At 38.1% G+C, this 21,322-nt stretch overlaps 1 protein-coding gene across 1 annotated transcript in view; it reads left to right on the top strand.

Moving 5' to 3' along the window:
* Nucleotides 1–21,322, top strand: part of Sgcd (sarcoglycan delta) — a 388,785-nt gene that overhangs the window by 270,835 nt on the left and 96,628 nt on the right. The window contains exon 6 of the mRNA XM_026388348.2: nt 19,720–19,792. Coding sequence (XP_026244133.1) covers nt 19,720–19,792 — 73 coding nt within the window. The remainder of the gene's footprint in view (nt 1–19,719; nt 19,793–21,322) is intronic.

Raw genomic sequence — 21,322 nt, forward strand, 5'->3', positions numbered from 1 at the left:
ATCGCTACTGCATCCCTAGGTGATCACTGTGGAAATCAAATAAGAAAATGCATATAAAGCTCTACTCAGATATGCTAAGTTCTCGGGGTAAATGTTCTGTCATTAGAAAAATGAAGACTCTCAAAATGTCTCTTTCCTCATCCGTGAGTAGACTTACATAATTGTCTGTAACTGCTGGGTTGTTTGAATGATTGAGTAAGGGACATATATATGAGGTGCCAAGTATTTGTGATAGTCAATCATTAAACAATGACTAATAAGAACATTAGAATCTTGAATATTTCCTATAAGGTGACAGTTAAATGAGTACTTAGAATGCTAGTGAAAAATAATAAATTCCAACAGCCCAACAACATATCAACCTCTACAAATCTGAACGATAAGAATCAAGAGTGATACTGATCAAAAGACTTCTAGCATAGAAACTCGGGAATGTTGTTCTCTGTCCAGTGAGTCACATAATGGGGGAAAAAATGGGTCAAGCATGAGATCATCAGAGAGCAAAGGATTGCTGATAATGTTTGGGGCATAATGAGGACACAATAAATAGGAATGGAGCTGTAGGTGCACAGAAGAGTGAGTTCATGCTTTGGAATATTTTCACAAGGTTATACACAGCCTTCCATGGAGGGCAACAGAGAAAATTCCCCTGGAAAAATCAGCAACATCAAAATCATGTACTTTTCTTCATAGAGGGCATGTTATCATAAATGAACTGATTGATCCATGCAGGCCAGTTATTGCTATTTTTTCCCCCAATTTCAAGAGGTGATAAGGTGGTAAAGCTAAGAGAATCTATGGACTAATAATCCAGATCAGGGATCTTTTCCTGTAAAGTGTCAATTCCTAAAAGTGTCAGGTATGTGGACCACAGAATCTCGGTTGTACCTTTTAACTCCACCATTATAGTAGACAACAAGATGCATAATCAGATGATTCTGACCATGTTTTAATAAGACTTCATTTACAAGAACAGGTGAAAGGACAGATTTGAGCCATGAGTTAGAGTTTGCCAACCCTTTGTTTGGGCTATGCTTCTGCACCTTTTCATTCTATGAATACCAAAAACTATAAATCTATGATAGATGTGAGAGCATGGGCTTATCCAATACCAAATCTTCAACATCTTTTCTAATGTCTGACACATAACATAAATATTGGATGGATGGATGGATGAATTGTCTAGTCTATCTAGCTTATGATTGTCTAGTTTAAACAGAAATGGTTAACAAGTTGCCATGTAGTGCACTTTTACCATGTTCTATATTAACTATTTATTTTATTGATTTTTTTCAATAACCTGGTGTGTAGACACCATCTTAGTCCATCAGAATTTGTGGCATTCTATAGTCTTAGGACATGTTAGTTGCTCAATCTTAAATGAGTCACTTAAGCTCCTCTTTTTCTGTTCCATTCATACAGATGTTTATGAGAATCAAAAATTGCATATGAAGATCCCCATAAACTATAAAGTAATAACCAGAGATTAATTAATTCTTGATTTAGCCCAGCTATAGCACGTACAAACAGGTGAGACCATCCAAGATAGCAAGGTTTAATGTTAAGTAGGTATTGACACAACTCGCTGTAGACAAAATTGGGAAATTTCAAGGGCAAATGTGGTACCTGTCAATAGTATCACTGTTGTTCACCCATAATATCTCTAGGACCTAGGGAAGTGTCCAACCCACAATAGATACTAAGTAAATATTGGCTAAAGAAATTAACAAACTAACAAAGGAATAAATTCCTTTGGAAATTCACCTGCCTCCACTGAGGAAGGCAATCTGGCTATAGATATTTTGAGTGTGAATCGGTCTCCACAGAGAATGGAATATATATCACAGTATAAAATAATGGGAGGTGGCTGATCTACTGAGTGCTGCCTTGAAAGCTGAAACATTTTCATAATGGATCAGAGAGGCATTTTTCAGAACAACTTGGTAATTCATCTTTATTTCCTTGTATACACAGTGCATTCTATTTAAAAGAAAGATGCTAATGCATTGATGTTAAAGCATATGGATTTACAGCCTGGGATGAAATATATTCATAGATAGTGTACCTTAATCCTGTTTAGGAAAAGGGAAGAATCAACCAGCATCAGATTAATATTGATTAACTGTCACTTGGATTGACAAAGCAGCACAGAATACACTTAGCAAACACCCGAATTGAGCTAAAAAGCTCAGCAGATATGGGTTTTGGCACTTGCTTTTTTTTTTTTTTCCCTTTAAAAAATAATCCGTTCAAAATCTAAAAACATACTCTTTGGCACTGAATAATTTAGACTTCATAGACACTTTTTTTCTTTACCATGTGAAATTGGTACTGTTCACAGGGAGGGAGGAAAAAGCTGTAAGAAGTTGACAAAATGTGCTTGCTCCTGGGTTGTTAAAGAAGAGAGAGAGAAAAATGCAAAATGCCCTCAAAATTTGTCTTGCACTGATTCAGACTGAAAGGAAACCTTTGAGCCTACCTGCTTCCACAACTCTTCATTGCTAGTGTCACCATATAGTGAAAATTGAGAAGCCTCTGTCACTCTTTGAATTTATTTCCCTTTGTATTGAGCAAGTGTTTGATATTAGGTCCTATAGGAGTCAAGGTTACTTCCCAAAGTCTTTGTTGTAGTCTCTGGGGGGACAGTTCTCTCTCTCTGCTTTAGTGGACTGTTAGTTAAGACACAGAATCTTCCATCCCACAAGGAAAATAATGTGTTCTTTATGGCGCTTTGAATTCTAAGTGAGAGAAAGTAAGATTAATCTGGTTGAAAACATTTTATGGGAGTTTGCTGACACAGATGACTGAGACGTCCTGCCATCATCAGCTACGATGCTTTTGCCATCTTCTCCTTCTGCATAGCTTTCTTTCCGGCAGCCCCTTAGAAGATGTCATCTCAGAAGGAGAAGTCGAAGGAGCTTTGTCCAGGCAGCTACACGATCCTTGCAAAAAACTCTTGAGCTCTGCTTGGGTCACATGCCTTGGTCTGCTGACTTTTTTGAGGGAATTTGATATTCTGGTTAGCCAGTCACATTCTCTTCTGTATTGGGATGGTGGAAGCAAACAGGGAATTATCAGATCCCATGGATTTCCCAAAGTACATAATTGTTTTCATATCAAAAGGGCGGAAGGGCTGCTAAATAGGTAGACACAGTAACCGTCCCCTCTTTTCCCTTGCCTCCTAGCCAGATGTGACACCTTATTTTAAAGACGTTTCTTTTTACTTTATTTCTTGCTGAGTCTAGAAGATTTGCAGTGATGGACAGCACAGTTAAATGAAAAGTCATTTTTTATTGCCCTGTCTTTCCTTCAGAGCTATATTCTCTACTTGGTTAATACCAAAAAGGTTTAGTGACTGTTCAGAGGGAGGCAAGGGTAGGTGAAACCTGAGGACTAAGATAGTTGCCGTGGGCTGGGGCTGAGGCTCAGCAGTATTGCACTTGCCTGGCATGTGTGAGGCACTGGGTTCGATTCTCAGCACCACGTATAAATAAATAAAGGTCTATCAATGACTAAAAAAAAAAAAAAAATAGTTGCCATGGCTTGGGTTTAAAGTAGTAAAGTAAATGAATTAAAAAACCTCTGCCATTTTTTTGAGGCCTTCAATCACTGAAGAACTGTTGAGAGCCACAGCCAAAGGGGCCCCAGCAAACTTCCAGCTGCCAGCTGATAATTGGCTCACAGTGGCCCCAGCAACATCTAGCTGATTGGCTCCTCTGCAGTGATGTTCATTGGGCTGTTTCCCTGCCCTTCAGACTGCCAGCTGATGATTGGCTCACAGCGGCCCCAGCAACATCTAGCTGATTGGCTCCTCTGCGGTCATGTTCATTGGGCTGTTTCCCTGCCCTTCAGACTATGGAACTGCTCATTGGGGGACTTCTTTGGCTCCGCCCACGCGACCTAGCCAATCGGCCTCAAGAGCAGGAGGATTGTGGGAGGTGGTTGTTGGTGTGGGTGAGAGGCTGGTGGAAGCCGGTGGTGGCAGTTGGGCTCTGAGGGTTTCTTTTCCTGAGGAGCTGTTTTGCTTGGCGTTTGTAGTTCTAAAAATAAAGTTAGTTTCTTTTGACAAGTGGCTCCTGAATTGTGCCCAGCCAGACTGCGGCAACTAACTATGGGTTTTTCTTTTCAAAGAGGCCAAGCTCAGTTAGGAATATTCTGGTACATGTGCCTCCACACATCCTGGAGTATGAGACATGGATTTAAGAAGATGCTGAGGTATTAAAAAATAATCATGCGAACACATTAAGGGTTGTCTAAGGGCATGTTTGTTTTTAAAAAAAAATAAAAGAAAAAAAAAACAAAAAAACTGAATCCACCCTATTTAGGTCCTGGAAAAAGAGTATTTATTCTATCATGAGAAGATAACTCAAAAGCTATTTATCTACACTCAGTCAAGTATTATGAGATCTACAGCAGGGAAGTTTCTAGAATGGAGATGTTTCTAGAAGGCCATGTGACCTCTCCTTTCCTCTTTCACATTTTCTACTTGAGATGTTACCACTTGCATACCTTTCAACAGAGCTGTCAGCCTGAAATTTATGTTAATAAGTCAGAAATGTTAGATGTAAAACAAATTGTCCCTTCAACAGAGAAGTTCTGAATAGGATATACAAAAATAAACTTTGCAATGGTGTGATTCTTAGGGTCTGCATATGAGATGTCCCCCAATAAGTTCCTATTATAGAAAAATGAAGCAGTGTTAAGAGGTAAAAGTATTAGATTTTGAGAGCTATAATCTAACCAGTGGATTAATTCATCTAATGGTCTGATAATTCAGAAGGACTATTGTACTGGGTTTAATAATAGACAGGTGAGGCAGAGCCAAAGGAGGTGGTTCACTGGGAGTATGCCCTTGGGGATTATAACTTCCCCCCTGGCTCTTCCCTCTCTCTCTCTCTTCCTGTCTGCCATAAACTGGGTAGCTTTTCTCTGCCACACCTGTCAGCCATGATATTCTGCCTCACTTTGGGCTCAGAGTCATCTCACTATGGATGGAACCTCTGAAACCGTGAGCCAAAATAAATTCATCTCCCTCTAAGTTGTCCTCCTTGGGTATTTTTGTCCTAGTGATGAAAGCTGATCCTACACAGTGGTGGTTCTTTGCCTGGAAGAGAGATCTATGAGTCCAAATTATAATTCCCAAACTCATAGCTGAAAAAGTAATACATTTAGCAGGGAATTAAGAACACGGACTCTGCAGCTAGACTTGCATGTGTTCTGATCCTGGCTACCACACCACTCCTGGTTAAACCTTTCTGTGCTTCAGTGCTCATCTGAAAGAGGAATAAAACAATATGCACCTAATAGCGGTGCAGTGTGAATAAGTGAGTCAATCCATGAAGTGTTTTCAAAAATATCTTGCAAATAGTAAGCGCTCATTAGATGTCAGAGATTGATTTGACTTTTATACCTTCAATTTGTCTCTGAGCTCCCACAATAGTCTTGTGGGACATTCCATCTCCATCATTATGGGTTCCATAATTGAAGAAGCATATGGAAGTCATGAAAATATGGGCAGCCTGCTACTCGTTGTTCCATTAAGATCATCTCTACTCAATTTCCTGATGTGCCTAGTCATTTGAAATATGTCTCTGCTCAACTTCCATGCCACAGAGAGGGCTTAGAAATCTTTGCTGGGCTGGAGGACCCTGAGCTATCATTATGCCTCCTAGGGCCAGAATATAACCATCGCCTCTGAGAGGTTGCCACCCATCTAATGGTGATTCCGATGTTCCAGGTACCCCATATCTCTAAATTCTTCTAAGTAAAAGGAAACATCTACTCTCTCTGGCTTTCTTCCAAGACCTTCCCACCCTCTTCCCCTAAGGAACCAGCATACTGTCTAATAAAGATAGGCTTTTACAAAAGGCAGGAGAGGCTGCTGCTTTAAAGGTACTTTTGCTTTTGATTCAATGAAAACCTATCATGAAACTCAAGTGCATTTTACTAACAGAAAGAAGTCCGACCCAAAACTGTATGTACTACATAGTTCCACTTAAATGACATTCCAGAAAAGACAAAACCATAGAACAACAGTCGGAGCCAGGATTTAGAGCTCAGAGAATAGAATAACTACAAAAGGGAAGTCCAGAGAATTTTAGAGTGATAAAATTGTGCTGTGTTTTGCTTGTGATGCTAAATATACCACTGATGTATTTTTCAAAATGCGTAGAGTGTGTTTTCCTTTATGGAAACAAACAAACAAACATCAAGATCATGCAAAATACAAAAGGGGAAAGAAAACATGAAGAGAATAAGCATAAATCAATATTTTTACAAAAAAGATCACACTGTAGACAAAGTAAAAGGGATGAGGTAAGCCTTGTAATATTAAAAAGTGGGATTCTGTTATATAAAATAAGAACTCACGCAAGGCTGTAAACCAGGCAAAAGACCTGGCATACTTAAACTTTGAACAGTTGACTTAATTTCACTAAATTGGAGAGATTATGGAAAGACCTGTAAGAAAATAGAGGAACTGTTTAGAGGATGTTCCAATGAGACTATGTAGCTATAGCCATTTACTTTCCTGGACAGCAATTTGTGAGGTATCACAATGAAAGAGCTGATGATCAGCCCTAGATGAAATATCTTTTTCATTTTCCAAATTTTTCTTGCTTAAGTCAAATGTAATTCAAAATAAGCTGATGTCATGGTCTTGAATCTAAGTAGCTTACATTGCAGTGAAGGAAAGCACAGTCACTGATCCATCTCACAAGGTAGAATGAAATACGTGTTCATCCAAGGAATAAGTAAGGGGCAATGGAGGAACAAAGGAAGGAGTGGTTAGTGTGAGAGAGAGAAGACCAGGAGAAGCTTCTTTATAGAGGTGGCATTTGAGCTGGGTATCAGAGAATTTGATATACTAACAAGAAAAGAAAGATACTTTCTGGCTGAAAACAATGTGACCAAGATGGGGAAGTGGGATAACCAAACCTCATTTAGTAATCAATGAAAAGATATTTTCTATAGAGTAGTAATCTATAGTAAGAGCGATTTTCAGTTTATGGCCCTTTGTCTTCATGCAAAAAAGCATGAAAGGTATGATACTGTTGAAGGTCATGGACAGTGTGGTATTAAACTTCAGATGGAGCAAGTAATGGAATTCTCTTAAAGTGGCTCAATCAAATCATAAATAGGGGCTGTTTTTCTCCAATAAGATTATTCTAAAGGTAAACAGTTGCTGGCAGCTTAGTGATGCCTGGATCAATATATCTGAAATCCTCTTTGTTGTTTTTCTCATGGTTAAAAGATAGCTCTGGATATTCAATAAAGAAGAAAGAAGAAGTGCAGAACCAGCCACAGCAGGACCCCCCTACAGAGAATAAAACTTCCCTAATACCCCTCTCCAGTAGGCTGCTACCTACATCCTATTAGATAAAGTTGCATGACATATGGTTCCTCCTAGCTTCCTGGGAGTTTAGGAAGGCAAGTATTGAGCTGGGCACTTTGCTCCCATGAATAATTCAAGATTTGTTAGCAAAGGAAAAGGAGAAAATAGTGTTTATCCTGGAGGGAAAAAAAAAAGTTAGTGGCTAAGGTAAAAATCAAGCATGAAGGCTTGCTTTCACACCAAAATTGTATTCAGAAGTTAAATCATTCAAATGTTGTAATGCTTTGAAACTTTACCACTTTTACTAAGATTTCAATGTGCTCTTTCTTGCTTTCAAGTCGTCATTATCTTCAACTCCTGTAAATGGTTTTGTAAGTTTCTCCAATTATTTTTTAGATGGTGTTTCTCCCTGGTTCTCAATTAACGTTTCAATTTCCTTCTCCATGGGAAGGCATCACCACCCACCTGCCTGGCCATAGGAATAACTGTTCTACCTCTGTTTCAATGACCAGGAAACCCTTAAAAATCATGCACGTATTGTTTTTTCAGGTCTTCTCAGAATCCATTCACTATCTCAGCCTTGATTGCTTTCACACTGTGAGAGGCACTGGAGAACTGAGATTTCCACTGAGCACACTGTATTCACGGCTCCCATCTTACCTCCAACTCCCAGGTGAAAAGCAGGCAGAACAGAGACTCACTTGAACTTGTTCACACTGTACATATTCTCTTCCTGTTTCTGTGCACTGTTGGCCTGCTTCTGGCCACCTGTCCCCCGAGAGTCTGGAGGCAATCATGGGCAATCAGGGCTACATTAATCTCATCCATGGGACATGCATCATCTCTGAAAACCAAGAGGTTTCCCTCAAGTGCAGCCCTCTGAAGTAGATATCAGACAGCATCCTCACATTGTCACTGATGTTCTGTTGTTTATTAACTGTCCTAACTTAGAGGCTACCTCTTCCCAGAGTGTTTCCTCCATGTAAAACACAATCAAGGGGATGAAATCATTTGTCGGATTGTGAAGTTTTGCTTCCTATCAAAAATAATGTAGTCATAAAAAACTGAAATGAGGTTGCTTGCTGCTTGAATGGTTTCTTTAAATTTTTTCTAGTTTTGGTGTAATGATATACCAAGCATGAGTTCTGGTCTATTGGCTTCTGGAGTAGAGTTTGTTTAATTAAAGCACTTGTCTCTTCATATCTAGCCTGGATGTTTCTATACGTAAATCCTAAATCTCCTTTGTGGTTTCACATTCTACACACATGTGCAAAATGTGCCTTTGATGGCAAGCCTGGCTGAGCTAAAGAGTATGGCAGAGGAAACAGCTTATTATTCTCCATTGCTAGCATTCAAATTATTTAGTGATATTCTTTCATCTCTATAGATTTACCTTCTATTTTTGTAGCTTATCTTTTAACAGAATAAATAGAAAATATCCACCTTTTCCTGAGCATTTTAATGTACCAGACATGCTTAGTATTGCATTTTGTGTTATGATGTACTTCAATATATTCCTCTTCACAGTCTTCCTAGACAACCCTGAACTTTCTTTTCAAAGCACCATATGTCAAAACTCACAGCCTACATGAGCTCACATATCCGCATTATGTGTACCTGCAACCAGGCAGCTCAACCACACATGACTCTCACCAACCTGTGCCATACAGCAGCCTAGAGCATCATTAAGGGTGGTCACTAGCCATAGCTTGCCCTTCAATATCCTGTACGCAAAACTCGGTACCCAGCTCACTCACTGTATTTCACTTGTCAAAAAAATGGTAACTCTTGCCATTATCCATTTCCTCACCTCCCACTCGCTCTTCTCCCCATAGCAGACCACCTCCGCTTTTGATGTAAAGTATTTCCATGTTGCTAAATTCAGTGGACGCGTCAATTCCCCACCTTACAGCCCAGCACTGTTGGACACAAAGTGCTAACACCTCCTTGAAATACTTCTCTTCTCTCTTTTCCTTTGTTACTCTGTGCCTGATCTTTCTACCTCCAGTCTTTTCTTATCCATTTATTGGTTTGTTTTGATGGCTCACCCTTCCATGCTCAGACTTCAAATGTTGGAGTCTCTTACAGTTCTGACCTTGGCACTCTTTGTACATGACTCTAGACATTCGTTGGATCACATCATCCATTCTCTTGATTTCTCTTATCATCTACACTCCAGTGATTCTCAGTAAGACCATTTCCCCAGCAAAACCTCCTCAGACCCTCCCACACTAGGACAAGGTCCTGATGAATGACCCATCAGTTCCTATGCTGTGTCATAACACATCTAACCTTTTCTCAATGTATTTTTTTCTTTTTTTAATTTATATTTTTATGGATGCATTATAATTATGCATAATATTGATATTCATTAGGCCATAATTTGATTAGTCTCATTCCTATTCTCTCCCCTCATCCTCTCCTTGACCCTCTTGCTCTACTCTACTGATCTCCCTTCTATTACTTTAATTAGTACATTATAATTATATATATATATACATACACACACACATACACACACACACACACACACACACACACACACACACACATTGGATTCAATGTGGTCTATTCATACGTGGACTTAATGATTTGGTAGATTTCATTCCTCAGTACTTCCCTGTGCCCTCCCCTCTTCCTTCCTTCCTTATCAACTTTTTTTCTAATATTACTCTTCTAAAGAATCTTTTCAGATTTTTCTTCATCATTCTGTCCCATAAAATTTTATTATCACAGATATATTGTTTTCTGCTTATGATGTACATATGTATATATACACATAATCCATACACATACACACAGATGCATACCATGTTCTGTACAGAAATAGAGCAAGATCTAGTTTGACCTCTATGAACTCATTTTTCCCTCTGGTGATATCTCCTTCATTGAGAATAAATGACTTATGGTAACTTTATTTTAAATTTTTATTTAAATATTTTCTATATTATCTGTCTAGCTATAATAAAACCTCTAAGGGCAAAGATAAATCTCCCTGAATATTGCCTCAACATTGTACCACGCACACAGCTACATATTTGCTCCATATTGATAGGCAATAAATACTATCACACTTGGAATTGCTACCAATTATATATACATTTTGAATTTTTTTAAATAATTTGCAATTCTGAATAGAAGTCTGAGCCTGTTTTCCCCATAAACTTTGATGGATGGGCCCTTTTATAAACACTTATTGAATTAATTAGTTATCTGTACATTTTAGGTTGGGAGAATCTGTCCTAATTCCTGAAAAGAAAATATTTGGTGTGTATCCTAGAAACTACTTGTAATCACTGCAGATGTTTCGCATTAGCAGTTTATTAAATGCCACCAGGGAAGATACACTGGGATTAAAGCACCCCAACTGACTTTCTCCATTATATGAGACAGTCTGGTGTCTCTGTACTCCTCCTATTTGGAGAGGCCTCAGAAGCTCACAGCTAGATCAGTATGCCAACCCTCAATAGTTGTGGAAACTCTGTACTCATTGATGCTTTTGAAATCTCTGATGAAGCATTCCCCTACCTATTTCCTTTAAAAGAACTTTTCACTGCATGTTACTTTTAGGAAAAAAAATAAACAAAAGTTCACATTATTAATTAAGTATAATATATATATATTATATATATATATATTATACATATATATATATAAATAAAATATCTTTAAAAAAAATCTTAAAATAATAGCTTTGAGATTGGTTCTTTTCCATTTATTAGAATGATTTGCTCATCATAAATTTTTATCAACATCATGAGATTGTCATTATAATTTTTCTGCCCAATGTTTCTCCCAAGTCCCATTTTTCTGACAAATTTTATAAATCTAAGTTTTTCTTTCAGTGTCTAGGCCACAGCAATTTTTAAGATGTATGGTTTTAGGCACTTCAGTATTTACTGTTTTGCATAAGATTTCATTTCCCCCAGGTTTTTGGAGTTTCAGTTACAAAGTCTTTGGGTTTTGTTGTTGTTGTTGTTATTTTTTTAAGTTAGTTTCATCCATAATTTTACTCTCTACTATTTTATTCTCTAACAAGATTTATTTTCTGGTGATTATTTATACCAATTAAGTGAAGTTTAAATTGGACAAAAATCTGTTTACTTTTCTTTGTTTTTTCCTTAAACACAGAGAAAATGCTGAGTAAATTCCTTTGATATTTCAGGATTGTTTTGTTTTTGCTTCAGGGAAAGGAGGTGGCTAAAGATGGTTATCTGTTAGATCCAGTTGTCACCTCATCCAGTTTTAGATTTAGAGCAACATAGGTTACCTCTGATACTTCATTCCTCATTTGACATCTGAAGAAATCAGAATTTAGAGTGGTCATGGGGTTTTCCTAAAATCACAGAGAAAGGCCTGGGTTTCAGGATTCTCGATGTCCAGGACAGCATGACAGATCGACAGAATAGACCTCAAAACTTGAGCATCCTTTCTAAAGAGGAGAAGCTGGCTTTTTCGTTACCATGGTAACAGAGTGCATTTGAGATTTTTCAACAAGTATACCCCCTACCTGTGCTAGTAGGAAAAAGAGCCATTGAGCTGATCCTTATGGTGATTCAAAACACTTTAGATAGATCCTGTCTCATGCCTTATAAGTTCCTGATTGATTGTGTGGAATTAAGTTATTGGGCAGAGAACCAGCTAATGGAAACACATTGATGAAATCATTTTTGAGGGACATTAAATGGAACTTAAAATAAAGCTGAAATGGCTTTATGGATTTTTCAGTCAAACTGTTTATGAACATTTATTGCCAGTAAATTATATTGTGTCAAAAGAGGGAATCAGTAGGTATGGCTTTAATAGAAACCTTTTTGAAATAATAAAACTGAGAATAATGTATTATCCAGGAATGAATAGAGGATGGAATGGGAAATTTGTCCTGATGGATGGTTGTCCACTGTGCCACTTTGGAGAAGGAGAAAAATGGTGTGAAAAATCAGATACCTGATAGGACTTGGAGAGAAACGCTCCCTTAGAAAAGTAACAAATGTCTTATCTCATTGTACATGTGAATTGTTTTCAGGAGAAGGGTGACTGGGGACTTAGCAAGGGTTGTTTGAGGGCAGAAGCACTGGCATTTGCTCAGGTCTCACAAGAAGATGAGTAAGTAGACAGCAAATGGCTTAGAAAGCTGAGAGCTGAAGACTATACGGTTGAGAGCTGAAGACTACAGTTCAGATGCCAGTCTTTGACTATAGGAAAAAAATTTTCATTTCCCTGAGTCTCAGATGCCACATTTATACTGACAGGTACTAACAGTCCCTACCAGAGAGGGTTTCTCTATGGGTCAAATGCAAACCTATAGTAGTTTAATATAGTTTCAAGTTCATAGTCAGTGATTTAAAAATATTGTTTTTTAAATCATTGTGAGAATTGGGATAAGAAGAGGGAAGAATAAGGTTCATAAAATTTTATTCCTAATAAATTTTTATTGATTATCATCTACTGATTGCTATGCACCAGAGTTCTCAATCTCCCATGATATCTCTCTAGTAGCTAAAGGTACTATACATATGCCTTCTTTTCAGAGAAGAAAATCCTCTGTCAGAGAGAATAAGTATCATGTCCAAAGTCAGTTACCAAATGAGAGACTTTGATATCTTTCCTTTAAAATTATGTCAATAAGTATGTCTTTTGGTATGTGAGATATATGGGCCCCCTTGGCTAATCCAGTAAACTAAAATCAAAAGGTATTTGAGTAGACAGTGGGAGCTGAGGAAGCATGAGGATCTTGCCCTTCACTTCCTCCCTACATGCAGAGCCTGTCAATCATCCACCACATCTCCCTGTCAGTCCATCCCCTAGGGCTTGCTGGCTTGACTTTCACCACATTGCCTTGGCCTTGAGGAGACAGAGCACTAGGAACTGTAACTAAGAGTGGGCTCTTACGTCCATTGGCTGTATGTGAATCTCTGCACTACACCTCACTGGGTATGTGACTGTGAGACGCACGTGTTTATAACAATATAATCTTGCCAATATCACTGCCTAGCATTTTCCCCTCCCTCCCCTTTCCCACCTCCTGGTCCCTTTCCTCTACTGATGTCCCTTTGATTTTTAGGAGATTCACCCCTACCTTTCTTTTTCTTTTACCTCTCAATTTTCCACATATAAGATGAAACATACAACCCTTGATCTTCTGAGTTTGGCCTATTTCACTTACAGAGTCGTCTCAAGTTCCAACCATTTTCATGCAAATGCCATCATTTAACGTTTCTTTTTTTAAAATTTATTTATATGTGACAGCAGAATGAATTACAATTCTTATTATACATATAGAGCACAATTTTTCATATCTCTGGTTGTAGACAAAGTATATTTATGGCTGAATAAAATGCCATTGTGTATATATAACACATTTTCTTTATCCATTCATCCATTGATGGACAACTAGGCTGGTTTCACAGTTTGGCTATTGTGAATTGTGCTTCTATAAATATGGGTATGCATGGATCACTTAGTAAGATGACTAATTCTCTAGGATAAATACTGAGGAGTGGTATAGCTGGGTCATATGGTGGTTCTATGCCTAGTCTATGAGGTAACTCCATACTCATTTCCATAGTGCATGTACTAATTTATAATCCCACTAACAATGTAAAAGTATTCCTTTTTTCTTCACATTCTGTCCAGCATTATTATTATTATTATTCCCAGGGAATGAACTCAGGGGCACTCAAACACTGAGCCAGATTCCCAGCCTCATTTTGTATTTTATTTAGAGATGGGGTCTCATTGAATTGTTTGCACCTTGCTGTTGCTGAGGCTGGCTTTGAACTTGAAATCCTCCTGCCTCAGCCTCCTAAACCACTATTAGAGGAGTGTGCCACTATGGCCATCTATTGTTTGTATGCCTGATGACTGCCATTCTGATTGGTATGAGATAGTTTTGATTTGCATTTCCCTACTTGCTAATGACATTGAACATTTTTTCATGTTTTTTTAGCCAGACAAGTCTGTTTAAATTTTTTTCCCATTTTTATTAATTGGGTTGTTTTGGTGTTAAGTTTTTTAATTCTCTAGGTTATTATTCCTACGTTAGAAGAGTAACTAGCAAAGAATTTCTCCCATTCTGTAGGGTTTGTCTTCACATTCCTAATTGTATCTTTTGCTATGCAGAGACTATCCCATTTATTAACTCTTGGCAATATTTCCTGGACTTTGGGGTTCCTCTTGAGCAAGTTATTGCCAGTGCCTATATGCTGGACTGTTGACCCTATGTTTTTTTTCTCTAGGAGTTTTATATTTTCTGGTCTAATTCCAAGGTCTTTGATCCATTTTGAGTTAACTTTTGTGCAGGATGAGAGATAAGGGTCCAGTTTCATTCTTCTAGATATGGACAGCCAGTTTTCTCAGCATCGTTTATCTAAAAGCCTATCTTTTCGCCAATATATGTTTTTTACCCACTTTGTCAAGGATCAGATGACTGTATGTTATGGTTGGCATGTGAGAAGTCCCCCAAAAGCTCACATGAGAGACAATGCAAGAAGGTTCAAAGGAGAAGTAATTGGGTTGTGACAGTCTTAACCCAATCAGTGAATGAATCCCCTGACAGGGATTAACCGAGTGGTCACTGAAGTGGTAGGGTGTGGATGGAGGTGGGAATTGGGGGCATGGTTCTGGGGTATATATAATTTACATCTGGAGAGTAGACTTCCTCTCTCTGCCTTCTGACGATGGGAGCTGCTTCCTTCTGTAGCACTCTTCTGCCATGAAGTTCAGACTCACCTCAAGCCCCAATAAATGGAGCCTGCTGTCTATGGATTAAGACCCCTGAAATCGTGAGGCCTCCAATAAACTTTTCCTCCCTGAAAATTGTTCTAGTTGGGTCCTTTTAGTTACAGCAGTGAAAAAATCTGACTAAAATGCTGTACTATGTGGACTTGTCTCTGTGTCTTCTATTCTGTACCATTGGTCTATGTATCTATTCTTATGCCAGTGCCATGAAGTTTTGGCTACTATGGTTTTGCATTAGAATTTGAAGTCAGATGTTGTGATGCCTCCAGCATTGTTTTGTTGTTTGATATTTTTGTTTGTTTTGTTTTGGGCTTAAAATTGCCTTTGCAATTTTTTTCATTCTTCCAAATGAATTTTAGAACTAGTTTTTTTCTAGCTCTGTGAACAATGTCATTGGCATTTTGATGGGTATTGCAATGAATCTACATATTGCTTTTGATAAAATTGTCATTTAAAAAAAATATTTAATTCTGCCTATGCATGAACAAGGCAGGTCTTTCCACATTCATGTGTCTTTTTAAATTTATTTCTTTAGTATTCTATTGTTTTCATTGGAGAGCTAAGGTCTTTCACCTCCCTGGTTAGAATTAGAATTATTCCTAGGAGATTTTTTTTTTTAATTTCTCTCTCTCTCTCTCTTTCCTCCCCTCCCTTCTCTTTCTTTGAAGCTATTGGTAATGAAAGTATTTTCCTGATTTATTTCTCAACAGATTCATTGTCAGTATATATAGGAAAATTATTGATTTTTGTATGATGATTTTGTAGCCTACCACTTTGTCAAATATGTTTATTAGTTCTAGCAGTCTTTTAATGGAGTTTTTTTTAAATTTGGATCTTCTAAGTATAGAATCATAGCATCTATAAACAGCGATAGTTTGACTTCTTCCTCTCCTTTTTTTAAAAATTTTTTTATTTGTAGATGGACACAATACCTTTATTTTATTTATGTGGTGCTGAGAATAGAACCCAGTGCTCCAAGCATGTGAGGCAGGTGCTCTACCACTGAGCCACAACCCCAGCCCATTCCCCTCCTATTTTTATCCCTTTTATTTCCTTCCTTTGCCTAATTGCTCTAGCTACTATATGAATGGTGAAAATAGACACCCTTGTCTTGTTCCATGATTTAAAGAAAATGCTTTCAGTTTTTCCTCATTTACTATGAGGTTTGCCTTTGGGTTTTTCATATATAATTTCATGCAGTTGAGGTAGGATCCTTCTATCCCTAGTTTCTTCAGTGTTCATGTCATGAATGGGTGCTGAATTTAGTAGAAGGCCTTCTCTACACCTGTTGAGGTGATAGTTATTTTTGTCCTTAATTCTATTTGTGATGAACTGCATTTATTAATTTGCATGTTAAACCATCCTTGCATCTGTGGAATAAAACCAACTTGGTTATGATGTACAGTCCTTCTTAATATGTTATTGAGCAGGAATTCTCTAATATTTATTAAGGATTTTTTATCTAAGTTTGTCAGGGATATTGGTCTGTCGTTTTCTTTCCTTTATGTCTCCATATATGATTTGGAAACCCACATGTTATCAGCCCTAGTCTCCTTATCTATCAATTAAGGGGTCCCTTGACTTCAGGAGGAGACTACAGGCATTTTTTCTCAGTTTACTGAAAAGAATTGTGTTTTTGTTTAGCTCAAATAGTCTTCCTTGATTGGCATGATTCTTAATTTTAGAAGTGGAATCAAAATACTATTTTGGAATATAATTTTGGACACTCATTTAAATTTTATTGCATTGTGTAAGGAGGCTTAAAACAATAAAAGTACTCCCGTAGAAGTTGAGGTACCAATTATAAATCAAGCAGCCATGACAATAGGTGAAACCTTAATCTCCACTGTGTACAGTAGCAGTTCAAATAATGAAGGTGATCCATGGCCGGGACTAATTGCCCTGTGGATAAATCAGATGATTAGGAATGGTTCAAATTGATGTTATAGTTTCCAAGGAATTCTGGGTAAAGGAGGAATTTTAGCTACAGCTAAAGAATAAAGACTACGCAACCAAACAAATAACTATCCTAGCCTTATTGACATATATAATTGTTCTTTTAGTCATAGGTTTAAACCTAACACACAAATGGCCATGGACTAAGGATCTCTGAGTTTCAAAGGGAAGTTCCTGCTCAATGTGACAGTGATAGATTGATAGATGGAAGTTGCTCTAGAACTGATAGGAGTTGATGCTGTGAGGGCTTAAGACATGCTCTTGGGTTTTAGACCGCCTGGGGCCATATACCCAAGTGTCACTCATTGTTCTGTGACTTCTAGGGCTGTCAACATAGGCAGCCTCCACAGGACCTCTTGTCTATGCATTCGACAAAGTATCACAAAATGTTGGAAATGGATGGAATGTATACTCTGCAAAACCAAATTTAATACATGTTTAACAAAAGCTCCAAAACTACACTACATAATCCAATTCATTCTGATTCCAATATACAGAATACAATAAAGTTAAAATCATAAAGACAAAATTAATAAATTTATGCATAAGAAAATTATGACATTCTTCTGAAATTCACATAAAAAATGTTGTGTGTTTTTTTAATGTTTATATTTCAATGTATTGGAAACGAGACAGTTTAGAGTCTTAAAAAGGATGTCTAACAGACTAAGAAAGGTCTTCAGTGGCCCTACACTTAATGTCTCTTTGCCTAATGGAATTGTTAATTTTAATGGATTGTTACAGGAAATAAATGAATTAGTGCTTATGAATATAAATTATGGAGTCTACAATAGTCACTTAAAATGGTAGCTTAGAAATAGTTATTGTTTTCTTCAAGCTATTCCTTTAAGGACCATATGTAACATTTTAAGTAGATGCATTATTTCCTGATTGTACTTATAGTCGTCTATTACTCCTATCAAAATTCTGGACTTAGAATTATTCCAGGATAAATAATTCATTTTTCTGAACTTATAATTATTCCAGGATAAATCTAGATTTGGAATAATAGTGGTGAATGGGGGATTTCTGCACATTTTAACAATGCAAGAGAATTCTAGAAATCCACACATGAATGCAAAATAGTTAATCTCTCCTAATAGCATGGGGATATAGCTCAGTTGGTAGAGTGCTTGCCTTGTATGTTGTTGTTGTTGTGTTCTGGGGACACACACACACAAAACAACAACAACAACAAAAAAACCCACCAAATACATAAAACAAACTTCTTTACTATAAAAGTATAAGAGAGGACCTTGGCTCCATTTGCTTTGTTTTTTGTTTCAAGATACTCAGGATGGAACCCAGGGCCTCATGCATGTTATATCCCTGGCACTTTTAATTTTTGTTGTTGCTGTTGTTTTGAGACGGGGTCTCAGAATAATTCTCAAGATGGCCTCAAACTTAACAATCCTCCTGCCTCATCCTCCCAAGTTGCCGCAGTCTGGCTGGGCACAATTCAGGAGCCACTTGTCAAAAGAAACTAACTTTATTTTTAGAACTACAAACGCCAAGCAAAACAGCTCCTCAGGAAAAAACCCTCAGAGCCCAACTGCCATCACCGGCTTCCCACAAGCCTCTCACCCCCACACCAGCCTCTCCACCTCCCACAATCCTCCTGCTCTTGAGGCCGATTGGCTGGGTTTTGTGGGCAGAGCCAAAGAAGTCCCCCAATGAGCAGCTCCGTGGAGGAGCCAATCAGCTAGATGTTGCTGGGGCCACTGTGAGCCAATCATCAGCTGGCAGTCTGAAGGGCAGGGAAACAGCCCAATGAACATCACCACAGAGGAGCCAATCAGCTAGATGTTGCTGGGGCCACTGTGAGCCAATCATCAGCTGGCAGCTGGAAGTTTGCTGGGGCCCCTTTGGCTGTGGCTCTCAACACAAGTAGCTGGGATTAGAGGCATGTGCCACATACTCAGCTGTCTCAGCTAAGTCTAATTGAAAAAACTAATATCCAGTGCAATTGTCTGTGATAAACTGAGGTTTAAATGATTTGAAAACACTTTGGGAGTGTACAAATCAGATAATCACAATCTTTTATGGCTGGGAGGTTCAGCAATGTATTGACACATTGTAAAGATAAAGGTTTATAGTACAGCTAAGCTAAATGTCTAGATAGGGTGGGGAATCAATGTTAATACCTGAAATGTGAAAGCGTTGAACTTCAAATGATAGGTCATGACGCTCTGTTTGTTTGTCTCTCCAAGAGAATAATACAGAACTTTATTTACTGAAAAACTTTAGGCAAATACTTCGATCTAACCTATTGCTTAGATGTCCAAGGTGTTATGTGATTTGTGCCCCGCATTGCCATCAGAGGGTTTCAGCTGTTGTATTTCAAAACATTTGCAGTTAGGTGGCTATTAATGGTTTATGAGAGTCAGACTTTGCAATTTATTTCTAGGCATCTTTTTTAAATTTCTTTTTAATTTATTTTTTTTAAGCCAAGATGGAATTTGCCTCATGGCCTCACTCTGATCTCAGCAAGAACACTTTCAAAAGATATTTCTTGTTTTTTCAAAGGTTGTTTGCATGAGTTGATTCAATGCTCTCTCATCAGGAGCCCTGAAGCCAGTGCTCTTGGGTTGTATAATGGATTCACTACATTTACCTCCAGTGTGTTGATGGTACCCCTAGGTGATTCCACCAACATTTCCAATCTCTGTTTTCTTTTCTTTTGTTTACAGGAGCTGAGGGCACAGTCTTCCCTAAATCCATAGAAACACCTAACGTCAGGGCAGAACCCTTCAAGGAACTAAGGTAAGCTTCTGACCTGGATTTGCACTGATCAATTGCAATCATCTTACTCTGTGCAACAGACCCATGATTCATTTCGAATTATAATGATAGTGTCACAATGTGAATATGTAAACCAGGAGAGGTGGGAGATGACTGAAGATCAACTTTACCTGAAAGAAAGATTTGCTGAATAGTTAAGAATATTAAGGTCTTGGGGTGAGAGGTCACCAACTTTGCATTCGTGAAATTCAGATTCATTGATTTGCTGCTGTATTTATGGTACACAAACTGATCAGTTACAAAACTATACAGTAATTGGTGTTGGTCAGCTCAAAGAAAACTGCTTTCTAAAGGAAATTAATGTCTAAATATAATACTGGTATATTTCTGTGTACCAAACTACCTATTTCTTTGGGTAGAATGTGGCTAGAACGACATCCTCTGGGCATTTAGCCATTAGCATGCTGCTGAAGCAGAGGAAGACCCTGGGAAACCCACTGCTCACTAACACCAACTGTGGAAAATGAGAAAGAACAGCAGACCAGGAGGCTAACATAGCCTGAACCCATTCTAGCCACCAATGAATTAACTCTGGTCCTCCAAACACACATAAAAATGTGATCTGTTGATATCAATTTAACTGCAATTTCTATGATATAATCATAACCATGAAGAATTCAGTGAATGCTGGCTTTCTTCATCTTGGTTCCTATTTCTCTTACTTAAAACCAGGGATATGTAACCAATGACCATAAACAGCTTTGAGTAACTGTTTTATGATAGACACCAACCCCAGGCAAAGGTATCTGCATTGCACAAGTCTTACCAACTTTTATGATGCTGTCTGTCCTTTGCTAAGACAGAAACACCCCCCCCCCCCTCCAGCAGCTTCTATTCATTTAACAGGAACACTTCTCAGTGGTGGAAAATAAAACTCGTTAGAAAACCTGGAGCTGGTTTTGCAAAGCCTGTAATTCTTTGTGACTGTAAAGAAATAAAGTTAGCCAAAAGAAGAGCAAAGCTCCACATACATAAGGGCTATTGTATTAAAGTTTTACCACATTTTCTAGAGTAGCTTTTTTTCCAGCAAAACTTCCACATGCCAGAGATTACCTGACTCCCTGCCAGTTACCTGACTCACCTCTCCTTCCAGCACTGAAGCTGGAAGTCACTCAAGAAAACCTGCCTTTCAGGACTCTTGAGAGAGCTCATTCTGGGAGTGCAATGTCTCATGTCTGTGATGTAAGAACTCTTTCAGGATGAGGTAATGAATGAAGGGCTGGTCCGATTCTCTTCCTTTCAACAGTCCTTAGCAGGATCTGATTTCTGACAGAACTAGTTAGTGCTGCCCAGCCCAGAGAGAAGTGCTCTCCAATAAAGCTGAATTCTAAAAGACAATATTGATATCCACCCCCTATGGAATAAGCTCTCGGTTACATGAAAGACTTGGAAAATGTAACAGGAAAGAATTTAGGCTAATTTGATGTTAAGCAGCAAAAATTACTCTTCTGTAATTAAAAATAAATCCAACTCAAACCACTTCCCCTAGGG

The sequence above is a fragment of the Urocitellus parryii genome, chromosome 1, assembly GCF_045843805.1.
Source record: "Urocitellus parryii isolate mUroPar1 chromosome 1, mUroPar1.hap1, whole genome shotgun sequence".
In the NCBI taxonomy this organism is placed as follows: Eukaryota; Metazoa; Chordata; class Mammalia; order Rodentia; family Sciuridae; genus Urocitellus; species Urocitellus parryii.